Source organism: Zootoca vivipara, chromosome 6, assembly GCF_965207765.1.
Source record: "Zootoca vivipara chromosome 6, rZooViv2.hap1.1, whole genome shotgun sequence".
Classification (NCBI taxonomy): domain Eukaryota; kingdom Metazoa; phylum Chordata; class Lepidosauria; order Squamata; family Lacertidae; genus Zootoca; species Zootoca vivipara.
This window is the reverse complement of record NC_142589.1, coordinates 90817788-90835482: the sequence shown is the minus strand read 5'-3', so window position 1 is coordinate 90835482 and position 17695 is coordinate 90817788. Positions and strand designations below refer to the sequence as shown.

The 17695-nt window shown below is 49.2% G+C and overlaps 1 protein-coding gene across 3 annotated transcripts in view; it reads right to left on the bottom strand.

Annotated features, from left to right (window-relative positions):
• Positions 1-15558, bottom strand: part of SSBP4 (single stranded DNA binding protein 4) — a 32293-nt gene extending 16735 nt beyond the window's left edge. For 2 of the 3 annotated variants that reach the window (XM_060275348.2, XM_060275349.2), the window contains exons 1-7: positions 15252-15558; positions 11381-11453; positions 10870-10931; positions 6486-6570; positions 4747-4836; positions 3325-3402; positions 984-1043 (exon numbers count right to left, since the gene is read on the bottom strand). In XM_060275348.2, the coding sequence (XP_060131331.2) occupies positions 984-1043; positions 3325-3402; positions 4747-4836; positions 6486-6570; positions 10870-10931; positions 11381-11453; positions 15252-15307 (504 nt within the window). In that variant the 5' untranslated portion in view covers positions 15308-15558. Of the gene's footprint in view, positions 1-983; positions 1044-3324; positions 3403-4746; positions 4837-6485; positions 6571-6870; positions 7220-10869; positions 10932-11380; positions 11454-15251 lie in introns of those variants that run through there. The other variant, XM_088673033.1, reaches the window with a different exon arrangement.
• Between the last annotated feature and the right edge of the window lie 2137 nt (positions 15559-17695).

The following is a 17695-nucleotide window of genomic DNA, read 5'->3' as shown; positions in this document are numbered from 1 at the left end:
ACACACACAAACGGTATATAATTTTTACAAACTAGATTGAATGGATAGATGGGTGGGTTAAGAATCACCTTATCTATCCCCCACGTTGGGATACCTGCACTTGCTACAGAGATCTATTTTTATTGATTGATTTCGTTTCATAAAATTTATATATCACCTGGTTGTTAAAACAAGAACGACACCCCCAAAGCAGTTTACAAAAAAGGAAAGAGAGAGAGGCAATGAAATTCTCAACAGGAAACATTAACAGCGATAAAGTAAAACTTTCGAAAAGTTAAAACAAAAACAGATTAAGCTAGTGTGGGTGAGATCCGAAAATCCAGATGGGCAACAGCCCCCAGATGTTCAAGATATGTGCAGGACAAATGATATATACATAAAGAAATTAAAAGGAGGGGGAGATGGAAGAAGATATATCAGAAAGGCAAGCGGGGATAATGTGAAAATTTAAAAATTAGGAGCGATCAGGTCTAGGAAATGAAATATTCCATTTGTTCGGAGGTGGGGCAAATTGTTGGGGTGTTGTTTTGGAAAATGAGGGTGGTGGTATCTCAACACTAGTCCTACTTAGAGTAGACATATTGAAAGTCAATGGGCATGACTAACAGGTCATGATTTCTATCTCACTTTTTTTTTCCCTCCAAGGAACTCCCCCCTTCACTGAATTCCAACAACAGTCTTGCGAGGTAGGCTAAGCTGAGAGACAATGACTGGTTTCCAAGTCAGCCTCCTGGCCGAATTGGGGAGAGGGATTTGAACCCTGGTCTCTCCCAGGTCCTAGTCCGGCACTCTAACCACTAAATGGCACTGCCTCTCTGTTGAAGACAACCTCGGGGTTGCCGGGTTAAAAGAAATCCACAGAGCCATTGGCCAGGGAGATCGTTTCCACAACTACCCGAAGGAAAAGTTTCGTAGATACCGCCCCAGAATAGTGGGGTGGCACTTCACGGACTGGGTGCGTGCCCTTCAGTGGGTGGTCTCACCTGGCTTGGCATCCGCAGCGAAGGCCGGAGTCCAGCCGGGAAGCGTGGAGACATGAATGGCTGCGGGAGACACAGAGAGAGTCAAGTAGCAAGTCGGCAGTAAAACACACTGGAGTTAGCTCTCCCTTCACAAGAAACGCGATCTGCACAGACTTGGTCGAGGAGGGCCACGCCTAATGAGCAGAGCAGCTTTTCCTCCACGGGAAACAAGTTGCCGAAATTGAAGGCCCCCACCTCCCCACAGCAGTCCAAGCACCCTCTGGGGGGTCTGTCTGCTTTTGCTATTTATTTTTGCATTTTTGTTTACGTGGCTTTTGTTTTTGTGACTGTGCGGAACCCAGCTCAGCTACCGATTGATGGATTGTGTGACTGCAGAAATGGATAAAAGCTACGAAGCCAAGAGAACCATTAATAGAACAACAATAGAGGCAAATTGTCAAATTGCTGTTTTAGGGGTTGTTTTTACAAGTCTGGAACGGATTAATCTGTTTTGCATGACTTTCTATGGGAAAGCGCGCCTTGGTTTGGGAACGCTTTGGTTTGGGAACGGACTTCTGGAACGGATTAAGTTTGAGAACCAAGGGGCCAGATGCGGGACACAGGGACTCACAGCGCTAACCAATGGGGTGCCAGCGCCCCACTCTGAAGGTGGGTGCAGGTTCCATGCTGTGGGGGGACAAAATGTCAGGCGGCACAGTCACTGCGCTGTCCGCCTGCTGCCCCCCCCCCCCGCGCAGCATGGCGGCTGTTTCGGCTGCACACACAGCACCCGGAGCGCCGTGTAACATTGTGGGAGCTGCACAACGCCTCCTGTTGCGTGCGCAGAACTGTGGGTTCCTTTGCTGGCTTTCCTGCTGTTGGCGCACGCTTCCAGCGCCGCCCGCTGTGGGGTGCCAGCGCAGAACGACGGGGAATGCAAGCGGCAGTGGAGGAAAGATCTCTGGACGGGAACCGCGTGCTCCTATTCGTTGTGATCTGCGCGTGGTAGATCCCGTCCAGAGATGTTTCCTCCGCTGCCGCTTGCATTCTCCATCGTTCTGCACCGGCGCCCCATGTTGGCTGGTGCTGGGAGCGTGCGCCGACAGCGGAAAAGGCAGCAAAGGTACCCGCAGCTCAGCACACACAACAGGATGCGTCGTGCAGCGCCCACAATGTTACACAGTGCTCCAGGTGTGGCGCTGAAACAGCAAGCTGTCATGCATGCAGCTGGGACAAGAGCCGACAGCCAAGCGGAGCCTGTTGGAGCGTCGCGGGTTCAGGGGTGAGTGTTGGGAGTCCGGGGAAGAGCCGCCCAACGTGCTCGGCTCGGCTGTCAGCGGCTCTTCCCTGGACTCCAATGCTCGGCCCTGGATTCTTGGCCTGGCGCTCAAGAGCCCGGGTGCCGTACACCCTGAGCGCCAACGGTTAAGATGGCCCTGACTGTCATCGCACCAACCGTCCCCTGGCTCTGAGCCTTCTAACCCAGCTGGTTCCTCCCACCTAAACGGCCTCAGCCCAGTATACCTGAAGGAGCGTCTCCACCCCCATTGTTCAGCCTGGACACTGAGGTCCAGCAGCGAGGGCCTTCTGGCATTTCCTTCCCTGCGAGAGGCAAAGCTACAGGGAACCAGGCAGAGGGCCTTCTCGGTAGTGGCACCCGCCCTGTGGAAAGCCCTCCCATCAGATGTCAAAGAGATAAATAACTACCTGACATTTAGAAGACATCCAAAGGCAGCCCTGTTCAGGGAAGTTTTTATTCTGTGACATGTTAATGTATTTTAAATCTTTATTGGAAGCCGTCCAGAGTGGCTGGGGAAACCCAGCCAGATGGGCGGGGTACAAATATGGGCGGGGTACAAATTTCAGCGGAGCCTAGTGTGGCCCCCTACCCAAAAGCCATCTCTGGCACACCCCTATCTTTCAGGAGGCAATTCCTGCATTCCAGGGGGTTTCGGCAATTCTGTGATTCTATGGGTCAACCCCCAGCTTTACCAAAAAAGGGGGGGTCATTGAATCACAGACTCGTTGAGTGGGAAGGGGCTCCTTCGAAGGTCCCCCAGTCCAACCCCCTGCAAGAACTTCCTGACAGTAAGAGCTGTTCGACAGTGGAATTTGCTGCCAAGGAGTGTGGTGGAGTCTCCTTCTTTGGAGGTCTTTAAGCAGAGGCTTGACAGCCATATGTCAAGAATGCTTTGATGGTGTTTCCTGCTTGGCAGGGGGTTGGACTGGATGGCCCTTGTGGTCTCTTCCAACTCTATGATTCTATGAAATGCCAGAATCTTTATTTAGGAGAGTTCGAACGGCGGGTCTTGGGATTGCTCGAATGCAGAAATGTCGCTGCAGAATGGATCTATAGTCTCACCTGACTCTGCAGCCCCATCATCGCGGCACTGGGGTGGTGTGGCGAGCCCTGGGGCGGCGGCTGGGAGCCTGGAGGTCCCTTGTGGGGCACGGAGGGAAACAGAAACAAAGTTATAGGGGAGAGGGCCCAAGTCACAGCTTAAGCCTCCCGCCCTCACCCCCCCAATGCCATTTTCCCACAGCTGATGAGCAAAAATGGAAGGTGGGCCCCCACCTGGGGGGAAGGTTCGGGTACAGTTATCAGACTATCTGGGAAGGAACTGAAAATAAAGCTGCCGGCATCATAATACCGTTAAGACAAATTTATGGTGTGGCTGGAATTGAGCATGCTCTGGTCGCCTTAGCTCAAAAAGGATATTGTAGGGTTGGAAAATGTTCGAAAAAAGGGTGGTCTGAGTGATAAAAGCAGGAGATGGAGGTCCCCTATGACAGAAGGTTGCAGGGTTTGGAACTTTTAAGTTTGTAAAACAATGCATGGCATGGGGGAAAGTTAGCAGCGCAGTTAGCCTGTGGAACTCCCTCCCACAAGAGGCAGAGACAGCCGCCAAACCGGGTGGCTTCAAAAGAGAGCCGGGCCAAATCAATGGGAACAGGAGAGAGCGATCGATGGCTATCATTGCCGCGATGGCTTCACTCAGCCTCAATGGTTCTGAATCCCAGTTGCAGGAAACGGAGTCAAAGGGACGAAACGGAGTGACCACTGGGACGAGCTGTTGGTTCACACACACCAGAGAAGATAGAGCTTCTCCCCACCTTCAGTTCCCTCTCCTGACCCCCCACCCACCCACCCTGGCCATCCCCCTCCCCACATAATTTACATATGGCCCCCACCTTCCCCACCCCAGGAAATTCCACAAGCAAGGCACCATCTACAGGTGAGACTCGGAAAATTAGAATATCGTCTAAAAGTGCATTCATTTCAGCAATGCAACTTATTATTTTTTATTTTTCACAAATGCTTTCTTTTGGAAATTCCACAGTAATAAAACAAATAGTTACAATAATACAAAAATTAACATCGCCATTACATTTCATTAATTGCATTCCATTTATAATTGACCCGCCTAACGACAAATAATTACAATTACAACAAATAAAGGCTTGACATACCTTGCTTTGCATGTCATGCATCTAGCTCATATACAGTTTGGTTTCACCTTTTAAGTTGCGTTACCGAAATAAATGGACTTTTTGACAATATTCTGAGTTTCACCTGTAATTTACATATGGCCCACACTTTCCCCACCCTAGGAAATTACATAAGCAAGGCACCATCTAATTCACAGGTTCTCCCTGTCGGGCCGAGATCCGGTGGTAGGCTGCTCCTGCAGGTGGAGGTTCCATTCCAGGAGAGAAAGAGAAAGAGAGGGAGAGAGAGAGAAAGGAGCCTTGCTGGTCAGACCTGAGAACCCGCAAGCGTTACCTGGAAAAACCCAGACATCATTGGACTGGGCGCCATTCCATCGCCGGGGGCCACATTCGCCATCACAGGACTGGGTGCAGCCGTGGAGCTCTGTCGAGAAAAAAAGGAAAGCGGGTGGGTTAGAGTGACAAGTCACAAAATGTGCCACAATCTGCCCTGCGAACCTGTATTGCAGGGGGTTGGACTAGATGACCCACCGGGTCCCTTTTAACTCTTGTGATTCTACTATTCTATTCTATGATTCCAATAATCCAGATTCGGATAAAACAACATGGGCCATAAATCCCCGTTTCAAAGAGCACCCTTGAATTCAATGCTCAGCACCTCCTGAGCAGCTGGGCTTCTTTAGGCTGCGCAGAGTTAAACTATGGAACTCCCTGCCACAGGAGGCAGCGATGGCCATGAACTCGGTTGGCTTCAAACGAGGATTGCACAAATTCAAGGAAGGGGGAGAGGGCTATGGATGGCTAGCTAGCCAGAATGGCTATGCCCCCTATTCCAGAACTGGAGGCAGCGACGCTTCTGAATCCCGGTTGCTGGGAACCTATAGTTGCTCTAGCACTCGGATCCTGCTCCCTGATTTCCCACGGGCAACTGGCAGGCCACTGTGAGAACAGGATGCTGGCCACTGGCTGGATCCATCAGCTGCATCTTCCTGCACTGCCGGGGGTTGGACTAGACGACCGCCAGGGTCCCATTCGACTCTACGTTCACCCAACAGCTTAGGTCTTGCTGGCCCTCCAGCAAAGAGAGAGAAAGAGAAAGAGAGGGAGAGGGAGGGAGGGAGAGAGAGAGAAGGGGGGAGGCAGGCAGAGCCGGGGGCTGTGGGTCTCTGCGTGTGTGTGTGTGTGTGTGTGTGTGTGTGTGCTGGAGGAAAGGTGGTCCAGAGAGGATGCGGTTTCCATGGAAACCGGCAGGGAAGGATGCTCAGTGCGAGGTGTAGAGATGCCAGCCACCTACAGAAGCAGCCACACAGCCCTGCAGTTCCACACAGGAAGGATCCAGAGCTCGTTCTCGAAAAACAGAGAGTGTCGACCAAAGAACGCTGAATTCTTTTCTTCCTATCCTTCGCTCCCCCCCCCCCAATCCCCCAATTACAGGCAATTTTAATTTTCCCTGCCAATGCATCTTTCCTCATTGTTAGTTTTCGAGGCTGACACATCCCCCCCCCCCGATTTTAAAATGGTCTTTCAGATCCCCCCCCCACCAAAAAAATATCCTGTGGTTTTATAATCATCCAACTTGTATATTGCCACGTCATATTTTTTTGGGCTTACAGCAGTGAAATATATATAAAAAATATATAAAACGGTAATAAAAAAATAAAAATTAAAAACTGTGAGAAAATTAAAAAGGGATGGCAATTAACCATTGCGGGAGGGTTTCTTCTTAATTGCCTGCACAGGCCTGGGCAAAAGAGGCACTTGAAATGCCAAAACAGAAAATGTCTTGGGTCTCTACCAGCTGCGAGGTTATTTGCTAACCTGGAGCCCACCAGATGTTTTGGGGAGTGCCAGATGAGGAGTTGTAGTCAGACACACCTGGGAAGTCCTCAATTGACAAAATCGTTTATTATTATTGGGGGATTCCCCCCCACACACCCCTCCCAAAAACTTCTCCCTGATGAACGTTATAGCAAGAAGAATCGGTGCCTGGCCTTGCTTCCCCCCCTCCTCGTCCCTCCTCCTCGCGCCTTCTTCGCGTGCCATGCCTTTGAGAAGGCAAACGTGCATACTCACGTAATCGTGGAAGGTCTTGGCTTCGCTCGAGTGCTCGCACGCCTCCCTCCGGTCGGGCGCAGCGCAGTACAGGTCCCAGAACACACTGCGGGGTGACGGGGGGGGGGCAGAATTTAGATACAGCCAAGGCCACAAAGAGATGTAGCTCTGTCTTAGACTAGATCAAGACTAATTTGCCCACCCAGCTCTGGGAGGGCCGCCTTCCCATCAGGGTGGGGGGAGCAAAGGGCCAAAGTGCTTTATATACGTTCTAAAATGAAATAACTTTAAAAGAAAAAATATTTCTTATAAAGTTTTTAAAAAAACAAAACAAAACCGCAGACGCCAATCTTAATTAATTAATCTTAATCTTTATTAAGACGTCTTCTTAATTGCCCGCACAGACCTGGTGGAATAGACAAGTTTTCAGCAGGCGCTGTCGGGATGTTAAAACAGGAAGCCCCCTGCTGCGTCTCCAGTGGCAGAGTTCTGCCGGACGACGGCGACTCGGTCTCTTATGGGCCTCGCTAACTCGGGGAACGCCGAACGACGCTCCTGCAGGCGGTCTCAGCAATCCACAGAATTGAAAGGGACCCTGAAGGCCAGCTTGGGCTGAGGCCATGGGGCACAGAAAATCCCACCCTTTTCCAATGTCCACCAAACTTTCTGGGATAATGAATTTGTATTTTTGGGGGGGCAGGGAGGAAACAATTGATTTAGTGTGATCTTATCTAGAGGTGGTTGAGGGTAGGCAAATACACAAGTGTATAAGGCAAACTTTTTTCAAAGATGGCCAGATTTGATGAAATCAACATGCGCGAGGGCCGGACACAGCCGTTGAGCTTTTTTTTAGGATTGAAGTTGTTGAGCTTTTTAAAGGATTTTACCCAGGACATATACTGCCCTGGGGGCCGGATTAAACCAACTGGTGGGCCGGATTAGGCCCCCGAAACGGATTTTGGATGTGCCTGGTATAGGATGATTCTACAAACGGAAAAGGAACCGGCTTGTTTGTGGGGGATCCAGGGTGGGGGGACACAAACAAAATTGAAGAATTTATTTTGGAGTGATGTTTTAGTTAGTTAGTTAGTTAGTTGTTTACAGCCGTACCTTGGTTTTCGAAACAGCTTAGTTCCCAAACGTTTTGGCTCCTGAACGCCGCAAACCCAGAAGTGAGTGTTCCGGTTTGCGAACTAGTTTCGGAAGTCAAATGTCCCGACAGGGCTTCCGATTGGCTGCAGGAGCTTCCTGCAGCCAATCGGAAGCCGCGCTTTGGTTTCCGAATGTTTTGGAGGTCGAACGGACTTCTGGAACGGATTCCGTTCGGCTTCCAAGGAACGACTGTACAGTTATATGCATCTTGCTATAGAAATAGAAAGGGAAGGCAGTCGTCACGCTGTCATTCGGCAGCGCAAGCTGCTCTCCCTGCTTGGCGTTGATGTTCGTTGAAGTCATGCTGCCTCTGGCAGAAGAAGGGGGAGCATAGCCAGTGTGGCAAGTAGCCACTAATAAAAAGAAACCAAGAAAAAGAAAGACTTGGGGGGGGGGTAGAGACAGAGAAAAGCGATGGATGGAGAGAATGAGAAAGCAAGGAAATATTTGACCCTTGACTAGAGTGTTGGGGGGCTGCCAGGAAGGATTACGCACACACACACAAATAGATGCAAACCCCATTCGTCTCCCCCCCAACAACAAAAAAGCGTGGCACCATGTGAAGGAGAAATTGGAGGGTGAGGAGGCTGGGAGAAGGGAGACAAAAAGGGTGCACATTTATCAGCTGGAGGTCTCAGCCCCTCAATTTTCCTCTGCCGCCGTCCCCCCCCCAAAAAAAAAATTTGAGGCAGTTTATTTTCCTCCGTTCCAAATTATATCCATGTGTGGAGAAGCAAGGCAGCCAGACTCTGTAGAGGGCAGGCAGGGAGGGGATATTTCCGGGGTTTTTTTTGAGGGGGGGAGGAGCGAGGAAGCAGGGGAGAGAGAGGAGCTTTTGAATGCATTCCAGTTGTGCCTGAAGCCAGAAGCCGAAGGGAGGGGGGGAACTACACTTAAGCTTTATTAAACAGGAACCCCCCAAATCTGGGATCTCTTCCCTCCCCCCAAAAAACTTGTGGCAAAGTTTTGAACTCGTTTCGTACCGTTGTTGGCCAACGTTGGGTTTTCGGGTGTTAACAGCAAACCCCGGTTTGATGGATCAATCACACGGTTTGTAAGGGGGACGACAAAGCAAGCCCACCCCACCCCCACCCCCGGGTACAAAACTTTGGCACAAATTTGGAGGGGATCCCAAATTTCTGGGTTCCTATTTAATCTACTTTCCAACGCCAAGCTCTTTTTAAAAATTCTGCTCCCCCACTTCTTAAAACTGCAGCTCACCAGGAAGCTGGACTTCACAACTGCCTAGAATCACATAATTGTAGAGACAGAAGGGCCCCCCAGGGGACATCTAGCTCAGCCCCTGTGATGCAGGCATCGCCTTGACGGGGTGATGCAAAATTTAGTACAGCAGCGCCATCAAGTTAATTACTTCTAGGCTGGCGTTGGTGAAGGGGTCAGAGTGTCGGGCCAGGGTCTGGAAGGGACCAGGGTTCGAATCCCGTCACAATGGGCCACGAAGCTCCCATTGGGTGACGCTGGGGTGCCCATCCACTCACTCTCAGCCCAACCTACCTCGCAGGGTTGTCGTTAAGATAACATGAGGAATGGGTGGAGGAGCCTGAAGGTGGACGGCAAATGTAATCCAATAAATAAATATTATTTATAGAATCATAGAATCATAGAGTTGGAAGAGACCACAAGGGCCATCCAGTCCAACCCCCTGCCAAGCAGGAAACACCATCAAAGCATTCTTGACATATGCCTGTCAAGCCTCTGCTTAAAGACCTCCAAAGAAGGGGACTCCGCCACACTTCTTGGCAGCAAATTCCACTTTCGAACAGCTCTTACTGTCAGGAAGTTCTTCCTAATGTTTAGGTGGAATCTTCTTTCTTGTAGTTTTAAACTGATTAACCTTCTTTTTTTAGAAAAATAAAATTGTTTCAAGAGGCTACACTGTGGACTAGAAACTTAAACAGGCTTGCTCTTTTCTTTTCTATTCTTTTTCTGAAAACATAGGTCCTAACGGCACGGGAAGCCTAGCTTCCTGACCCTGGGTGTACCACGATCGAGGGTTTCTGCCTAATCATTTTTTGGCACAAGTCATCACGGACCTAGGAAGTGTTTTATATGGTGGAAATCCCAAACTCACACAAACGTTGGGTTTTCAAACCTCTAGTCTGATGAAGAGTTCTGCGTTACTGCAAAGCTTGCACACTATTTCATGAGATTTGGGGAGTAAGCCTCCAATAAGGTTTGGGGATTTCGGGGGGGGAAGGCATTTGGGGGGAGCGTGCATGATTGACATGACCGAGGCCTATAAATCTATGCCCAGTTTTGAGAAGGTTGGATGAAGAAATGTCCTTCTCCCTCTGCCGTAACACGAGAACTTAGTGGGAGTCAGGAAAGGCAAAAGGAAGGAGTTCGAGTTCAACTGTGGAACAGAGGCAGTGACGGCCACTGACAGCTTTAACATGAAATATCAGGGTTGTGGGTTTGAGTCCAACCTTGGGCCAAAGATTCTTGTATTGCGGTGGTGGCGGGGGCGGCGGGGGGTTGGGCTGGATGACCCTCGGGGTCCCTTCCTACTCTACAAATCTAGGGTTCTAGGATTGGGCAAAGTCGTGGAGCAGTTTCTAGCCGACATTCTCCCTCCACTGTTGGGGGCAGCGATGCTGTGGAGTACAAAATGGGGAGCATCCTCCTTTGGCCTGACCCAGCCACTGGCTCCTTCTTAGTTTCTTATGATTCCGAAATGGAGCCTACATAGACAGGGGCAGTCTACCTTAGAGTGGCGGCACACATACACCCCTTTGACAGCTCCAGCCCCCCGCCCACCCCAGGCTTGAAAGACCTACATTGGTTCCCAGTACGTTTCCAAGCACAATTCAAAGTGTTGGTGCTGACCTGTAAAGCCCTAAACGGCCTCGGGTCCAGTATACCTGAAGGAGCGTCTCCACCCCCATCGTTCAACCCAGACACTGAGGTCCAGCACCGAGGGCCTTCTGGCGGTTCCCTCCCTGCGAGAAGTGAGGTTGCAGGGAACCAGGCAGAGGGCCTTCTCGGTGGTGGCACCCGCCCTCTGGAACGCCCTCCCACCAGATGTCAAGGAAATAAACAACTACCAGACTTTTAGAAGACATCTGAAGGCAGCCCTGGTTAGGGAAGCTTTTAATGTTTAATAGATTATTGTATTTTAATATTCTGTTGGAAGCCGCCCAGAGTGGCTGGGGAAACCCAGCCAGATGGGCGGGGTATAAATAATAAATTATTATTATTATATTATTTCGAGAAGGATGTAAAACGTACTCACCACCACCAGGCGTGCAGAAATCCGGGCGGTTCTCCGAGCGTAATGTTTTTTTCCCACCGGATCTGGCACCCCAAAAAAACCCACCCCACAACCCGGTTAAGACAGGCTGGAGGAAAAAAAGTGGTTTGGTATTCCAAGCAGGGGAAGCTTCTAGGGGAGAATGCAAAGGGAAGGATGCCCTGAGGTTGGGGGGACAACGACACAGATGTGCCTCGGAGATCAGAACACCTGCTTGGCATGCAGAATGTCACTCCTTGGCACACGTTATTAAAAAAAAACACAGCTCTTTCCTCGGACCAAGAGGAAAGGAGACTTAGAAATTTATTTTTTAGAGGGTGCGCCATTGCTTCACAGGTAACAGAAGCTGCTTGGCATGCAGAACGTTTGCCAGTCAAATGACTCATGCGTTCAGTGCATTATTTGTGTCCCCCCCCCACTCCACAAAATAAAATAAATTGGTACATCGGTACATCTCCGCCCCCTCCCGTCTTCCAGACCCCTCTCTCCTCACCTCCGAGAGGAAGGTCTGTGCCGATTTCTGTGCCCCGATGTGAAGAAGGTATTCATAAACGTACAACGCCAACCTGGAGGGGTGAGAGGCATCAGTCAAGGGCCTGCCAGGCCTGGGTAGCTCAGTTTGGTGAGAGCAGGGTGCAGAAAATGCGAGGTTGCAGGTTTGACCCCGTCATTTCTGGGGGTTGGTCTAGATGACCGCCAGGGTCCCTTCCAACCCTACAATTCTATGGTTTCTGATTCTATTACGCTCCCCCTCCCCAAAGCCCCCTTTCTACCTATTCCCAGAAAATCCTTTGGGTGGGGATGAGGACCGTATCCGGCCCCTTTCAAATATTGCTGGCCAGCCAGCAGGACCAATGTTCAGGGTTAGTGCAAAGAGATACTATTTCATAAAGAGGCATTCTCTTCTGAGAGGGGAAAAGGACCTCAGGCAATGTTCTACCCTCCCCTGTCAGAGGCAGTAAACTCCTCTGGGGAATATCACAAGCCGGGAGCAGCGCCGGATTTTAGCGCTTTCCCTGAGCCAGGTGCTGAGCAGACGGGGCCCCAAAAATATCACTATTATTATTGATTAAATTTGTCTACTTCTCTTCCAACTGCAGAACTCAGGGTAGTTTGCAGCATGAAAATGCAAGATAACAAAGCACATGGTGCATAATAAGAACACGAACAAAACAAGGAAAACAAAACAAAAAGGAAATAGAACCATAGATTTGGGTACCCCAGCGGTCATCTAGTCCAACCCCCTGCAAGGCAGGAACTTCAGCTGAAGAATCCAAGGCAGATGGCCTTCAAAACTCTGCTTAAAAACCTCCAAGGAAGGAGACTCCATCACCTCCAGTCTGTTCCACTGCTGAACAGCTTTTACTATACAGGATGCTAACATAACAACAACAGCAACAGCAGCATATATTTCCTATTTTCACAATACTGTGGCGCCTTGGTTCTCAAATCTAATCCGTTCCGGAAGTCTGTTCCAAAACCAAAGCGTTCCATATGCGAGGCGCACTTTCCCATAGAAAGCAATGCAAAACGGACCAATCCGTTCCAGACTTTTAAAAACAACCCCTAAAACAGCAATTTCACATGAATTTTACTATCGAACGGGACCATTGATCCATAAAATGAAAGCAACAAACAATGTACTGCAGTCACACTATCAATCCATCAGTAGCTAAACCGGGTTCCACACAGTCACAAAAACAACACAAAAAAGAGCCGCAAAATACCAAAACCAAAATAAATAGCAAAAACAGACAGACCTCAGCGTAACACTCAAAACAAAAAGTTCTCAAACCGGAACATTTACATCCGGGTTTGCCCTGTTTGGGTTCCAAGTTGTTTGAGAACCAAGGCGTTTGAGAACCAAGGTACCACTCTAATTCATTTTGGTGCAGTTGGCTTTCTTTATGAATCTTCTTGTTAGGTAAAGGGACCCCTGACCATTAAGTCCAGTCGTGGATGACTCTGGAGTTGCGGCGCTCATCTCGCTTTATTGGCCGAGGGAGCCGGCGTACAGCTTCCAGGTCATGTGGCCAGCATGACAAAGCCGCTTCTGGCAAACCAGAGCAGCGCACAGAAACGCCGTTTACCTTACCTGAACAAGGGCTAATGGCAAGTTGACAACAGCACCAATCTTCCTCACCAATTCCCCGCCCGCCCCCCAAAAATTCAGCCCCAAAGGGGAAACTGAGCAATGGTGATGACTAAGAATCACGCCCCCACCCACAGGCGCAGTCTACCTGCAGCTTAGCCAGAGCGGTACCTATTTATCTACTTGCACTTTGACATGCTTTCAAACTGCTAGGTTGGCAGGAGCAGGGACCGAACAACAGGAGCTCACCCCGTTGCGGGGATTCGAACCGTTGACCTTCTGATCGGCAAGCCCTAGGCTCTGTGGTTTAACCCACATCGCCACCCGCGTCCCTTTTTCTCATTAGATACCTGTATGAATATAGCTGTATATATTTTTTTGGGGGGTGCCATATTTTGTCCCCGCTCAGGGCAGCATATTAGCAAAGTCCGTCTCTGTAGGGAGAGTCAATTCCCCAATGGGGGGGGCAGCTGTTTGGACACAGGGGCAACCAGACTGGACCTGCCCCTCTGGGCCTGATCTTACCCCAGGGATGTGGGGTAGGAAGCCTCTCTGGGTGTTGGGTACCTCAAACTCCCAAAGAGCCAGCATGGCCAATGGTCAGCGATGGAGGGAGTTGGGGGTCCAGGGAAGAGCACAAACTCCCCTGTGCTGGGGGTTTTAACTGAGACTCCCCCCAACCCCCAGGCTCTGTTGGGTGGGGACAATTCACCTGGCCTGCGGAGACTCCGAATGCCACATGTGATCAGTATTATTTAATAAATTTATAGGCCGCTTTGTGGGAGAAAAAACATAACGCGGAACGAGCTGTATTTCTTGCATTGCAGAGGGCTGGACTAGATGACTTCTGGGGTCCCTTTCTAACTCTGCAAAGCAAGGCATCTCGGATAAAGGGCAAAAAACAATATACAGTACATTTCCCCCGGGGGAAAAAACAAAAAATCATTTTGGCAAACTCTGGAGTGGAACGAAACTAAAATTGTTACAGCGAAATAAACAACAACTGGATACCGTAGTAGCTCAGCTGGTTAGAGAGTGGCTTCATTGTGGAGTGTTAGGCTAGATGACTCTAGGGGTCCCTTCCAGTTCTACAATTTTATGATTCTATAACCCCCTCCCCCCCAAAAAAAAATCAATATAAATATGCAACACAGAGACATTTGAATTCGAAATGCAGATCCTAAACTCCCTATGTGGGGATGGCCAATCCACTGCTTAGTGCCTGGTAAGCTGCAGGTAGACTGCGCCTGTGGATGGGGGCTTGATTCTTAGTCGTCACCATTGCTCAGAGTTTCCCCTTTGGGGCTGAATTTGGGGCGGGGGCGGGCGGAGAACTGGGGAGGAAGATTGGTGCTGTAGCCAACTTGCCATTAGCCCTTGTTCAGTGCACACCCATCTTTTGGGGGGGACACACACATACACTCTGCCCCCACTCCTTCTTTTCACCTCCCCCTGAAATACTTGGAGACCCTCTCTATGCCCCCCAACTTCAAAATCCCCCTCTCTGTTGTGGCCCTGTCCACGAAACCACTCATAAACCCAGAGTTCCACCCAAAAACTAATTTTTCCTTCTGACAGAGCCCATGAATTGGTAGGGAAATAAAGGGGTGGGGAGGCAGGTCAGGACACCCCCCCAGCTTTGAACCCCCACCCCCCCACTTCTGATTCATGGAGAAGGAGGGATTCCTCCGCCTGGGAAACTCGACACTGGAAGTTTGAAGAGAGGATCTGGGCTGATTCTGGGAAGTAGGCTCCCCAAATCTCCAAAGGAAATTGATGTTTTTTTTGGGGGGGCTGTCTTTTGGGGGAGGGGGTCCCGCTGCCTGATAGTAAAACTCCCTCTGGGAAGTTTCGGGAGCGCATTCGGAGTGGGGAGGGGGGGTGAGTGAAAGTGGGCTGATTTGGGGGGAGACGGGGCGCCCAGATTTCTTGGGAAATTGATATTGGGGGAAACTGATGTTTGGGAGGGGGTCCCACCGTCTGAAAAGCGAGGAAGTTTCAGGAGTGGGTGTTTCTCTGGTGGGGGGAGGTGAGTGCAGCTGATATGGGGTGGGGAGACCCCCAGATTTGCAGGGGGGGTCTTTTGGGGAGGCGAAACTCCAGCTTGGAAGTTTTAGGAATGCTTTCTTTTTGAGGGGGGGAGGGTTTAGGCTGAGAGGCACTGAGCTGATTTTATTGGGGGGGGGGCGTGGGTCCTCTAGATTTCCAAAGAATGCGATATTGTCGGGGTGGTCGGGTTTTGGGGGGGAGGGGGAGGGGGTTTCCAACTCACTTCTCTCGCGCCTGCCCGTCGGAAGGTACGCCGGAGCCTTTCCCCTTGGGGTACATGGCTGGCTGGGGGGTCTCTCCGGCGCCGCTGGAGGGAGGGGGGTCGCACCTGCAGCTAGAGGCAGGATCGGGGCCGCCGCCACCCCGGGGAGCATCGCCGCATGGCGCCCTCGAGGCTCCTCGGCTCCAGGAAGCGGCGGGCGCGCCAGGCTCGACGCCGCGGTGATGGCTCCTCCGGGCGGGCTGCAGAAGACCCTCCCTCCCTCCTCTTCCTTGCTTTTGCTTCTCTCTCTTTCTCCCCCCCTTAAAAAAAAAGCCTCTTTTTTTTCAGTGGCTCTTCCGAGGAAGGAGCACCCTCCCTCCTCGACTGCATCGCCTTGCTCTCTTAAAAGGGCAACGGCGCCGTCGGAAAGGAGGGGGGCGCGCGCGCGTTTTTGGAGACGCGTCTTCCTTCCCTCGCCAGGTAAAGGATGCTAAGGGGTTTATCCTGACATGCAGTGCCGGATTTACAGGTGAAACTCGGAAAAATTAGAATATCGTCGAAAAGTGCATTTGTTTCAGTAATGCAACTTATTATTATTTTATTTTTCTTTACAAATGCTTTCTTTTGGAAATTCCACAGTAATAAAACAAATACAGTAGTTACAATAATACAAAAATAAACATCGCTATTACATTTCATTAATTGCATTCCATTTATAATTGACCCGCCTAACGACAAATCATTACAATGACAACAAATAAAGGCTTGAGAACATCTCTTGCTTTGCATGTCATGCATCTATCTCATATATTGGTTTCACCTTTTAAGTTGCATTACTGAAATAATGGCATTTTTCGACGATATTCTAATTTTCCGAGTTTCACCTGTATGTATAAGCTAAACAAGCTGTACTGTAGTTTACCCACCCACCCCCCAAAAAAAATTAAAATAAAGAAAAACAACAACTGGATGTACATTTCCAAAATACGTAAGATAAAAAAAACACGAATACAATGAAACCTAAATACAGCAACAGTGTTTTGTGGGCTCCTATGATGTAAGTCACTGCCCCGCCCATCAGTGGACTATTATGGTGGTATTGATATTATATTAAAGAAATGCATTGTATTACGGTAACTACAATTGCATTGTACAGGCTATGACATTTAATTTCATGTTAATAAAGCTATTTATAATTATTAGTCGTTTGCGTCATATATTTACACCTCTTATTATTGCATGTTTCTAGAGACTAGATTATGAGTCTTTGTAAATTGTGATCCTAAAGGAACTTTTGTTATTGCCAAATGCCAATGGGTTGGCGTTATTAAGTCTGTTATGAATAAAAAAACCATTTTAAGTTAGAGCTTAATAACTATTTCACTATTCATATACAGTACTTATTCTTAATTGTATTCCAGTTCAACAATTACTTTGATAAAATACATATTTTGTTTTGTGCAAATGGCTTGAGATACCTATGAGGTCCATAAATTACCATGCAGCATATATTCAACACAAAAAACAGCGACAATTTGTTGTTGACAAAGGACAGGGCCTCATGAAACCTAAATCCGGCCCTGATCCTGACATGCATAGCTGCCAACTCCCCTGGGGTCCTGGATGCCCAAGCACCCACAAAATTCCCCATGAAGGGCAGAGACAAATTTCTTTTAAAAAAATAAATAAATATGCTTTTCAGGTTTATAAAGGTAAAGGTAAAGGGACCCCTGACCATTAGGTCCAGTCGTGACCGACTCTGGGGTTGCGGCGCTCATTATACATCTCACTAAATGTTCCATCCCCCTTCATGGATCAATGCTTTGTCGTGGCGAAGGGGCTTGAATAACTCAGAGAAGCTATGAGCTATGCCATGCAGGGCCACCCAAGATGGACAGGTCATAGTGGAGAGTTTTGACTAAACGTGATCCACCTGGAGAAGGAACTGGCAAGCCACTCCAGTATCCCTGCCAAGAAAACTCCATGGACAAAGACAACAGGCATATAAAAGTTATGACGCTGGAAGATGAGCCCCTCAGGTCGGAAGGCGTCCAACATGCTACTGAGGAAGAGCGGAGGACAAGTACAAGTAGATTCAGAGCTGATGAAGCGGCTGGGCCAAAGCCGAAAGGACGCTCAGTTGCGGATATGCCTGGAAGCGAAAGGAAAGTCCGATGCTGTAAAGAAAAATATTGCATAGGAACCTGGAATGTAAGAACCATGAATAGAGGTAAGCTGGATGTGGTCAAAAATGAGATGACAAGAATAAATATTGACATCCTGGGCATCAGTGAACTAAAATGGAAGGGAATGGGCGAATTCAGTTCGGGTGACTATCATATCTACTACTGTGGGCAAGAATCCCGTAGTAGAAATGGAGTGGCCCTCATAGTCAACAAAAGAGTGGCAAAAGCTGTAATGGGATGCAATCTCAAAAATGACAGAATGATCTCGATACGAATCCA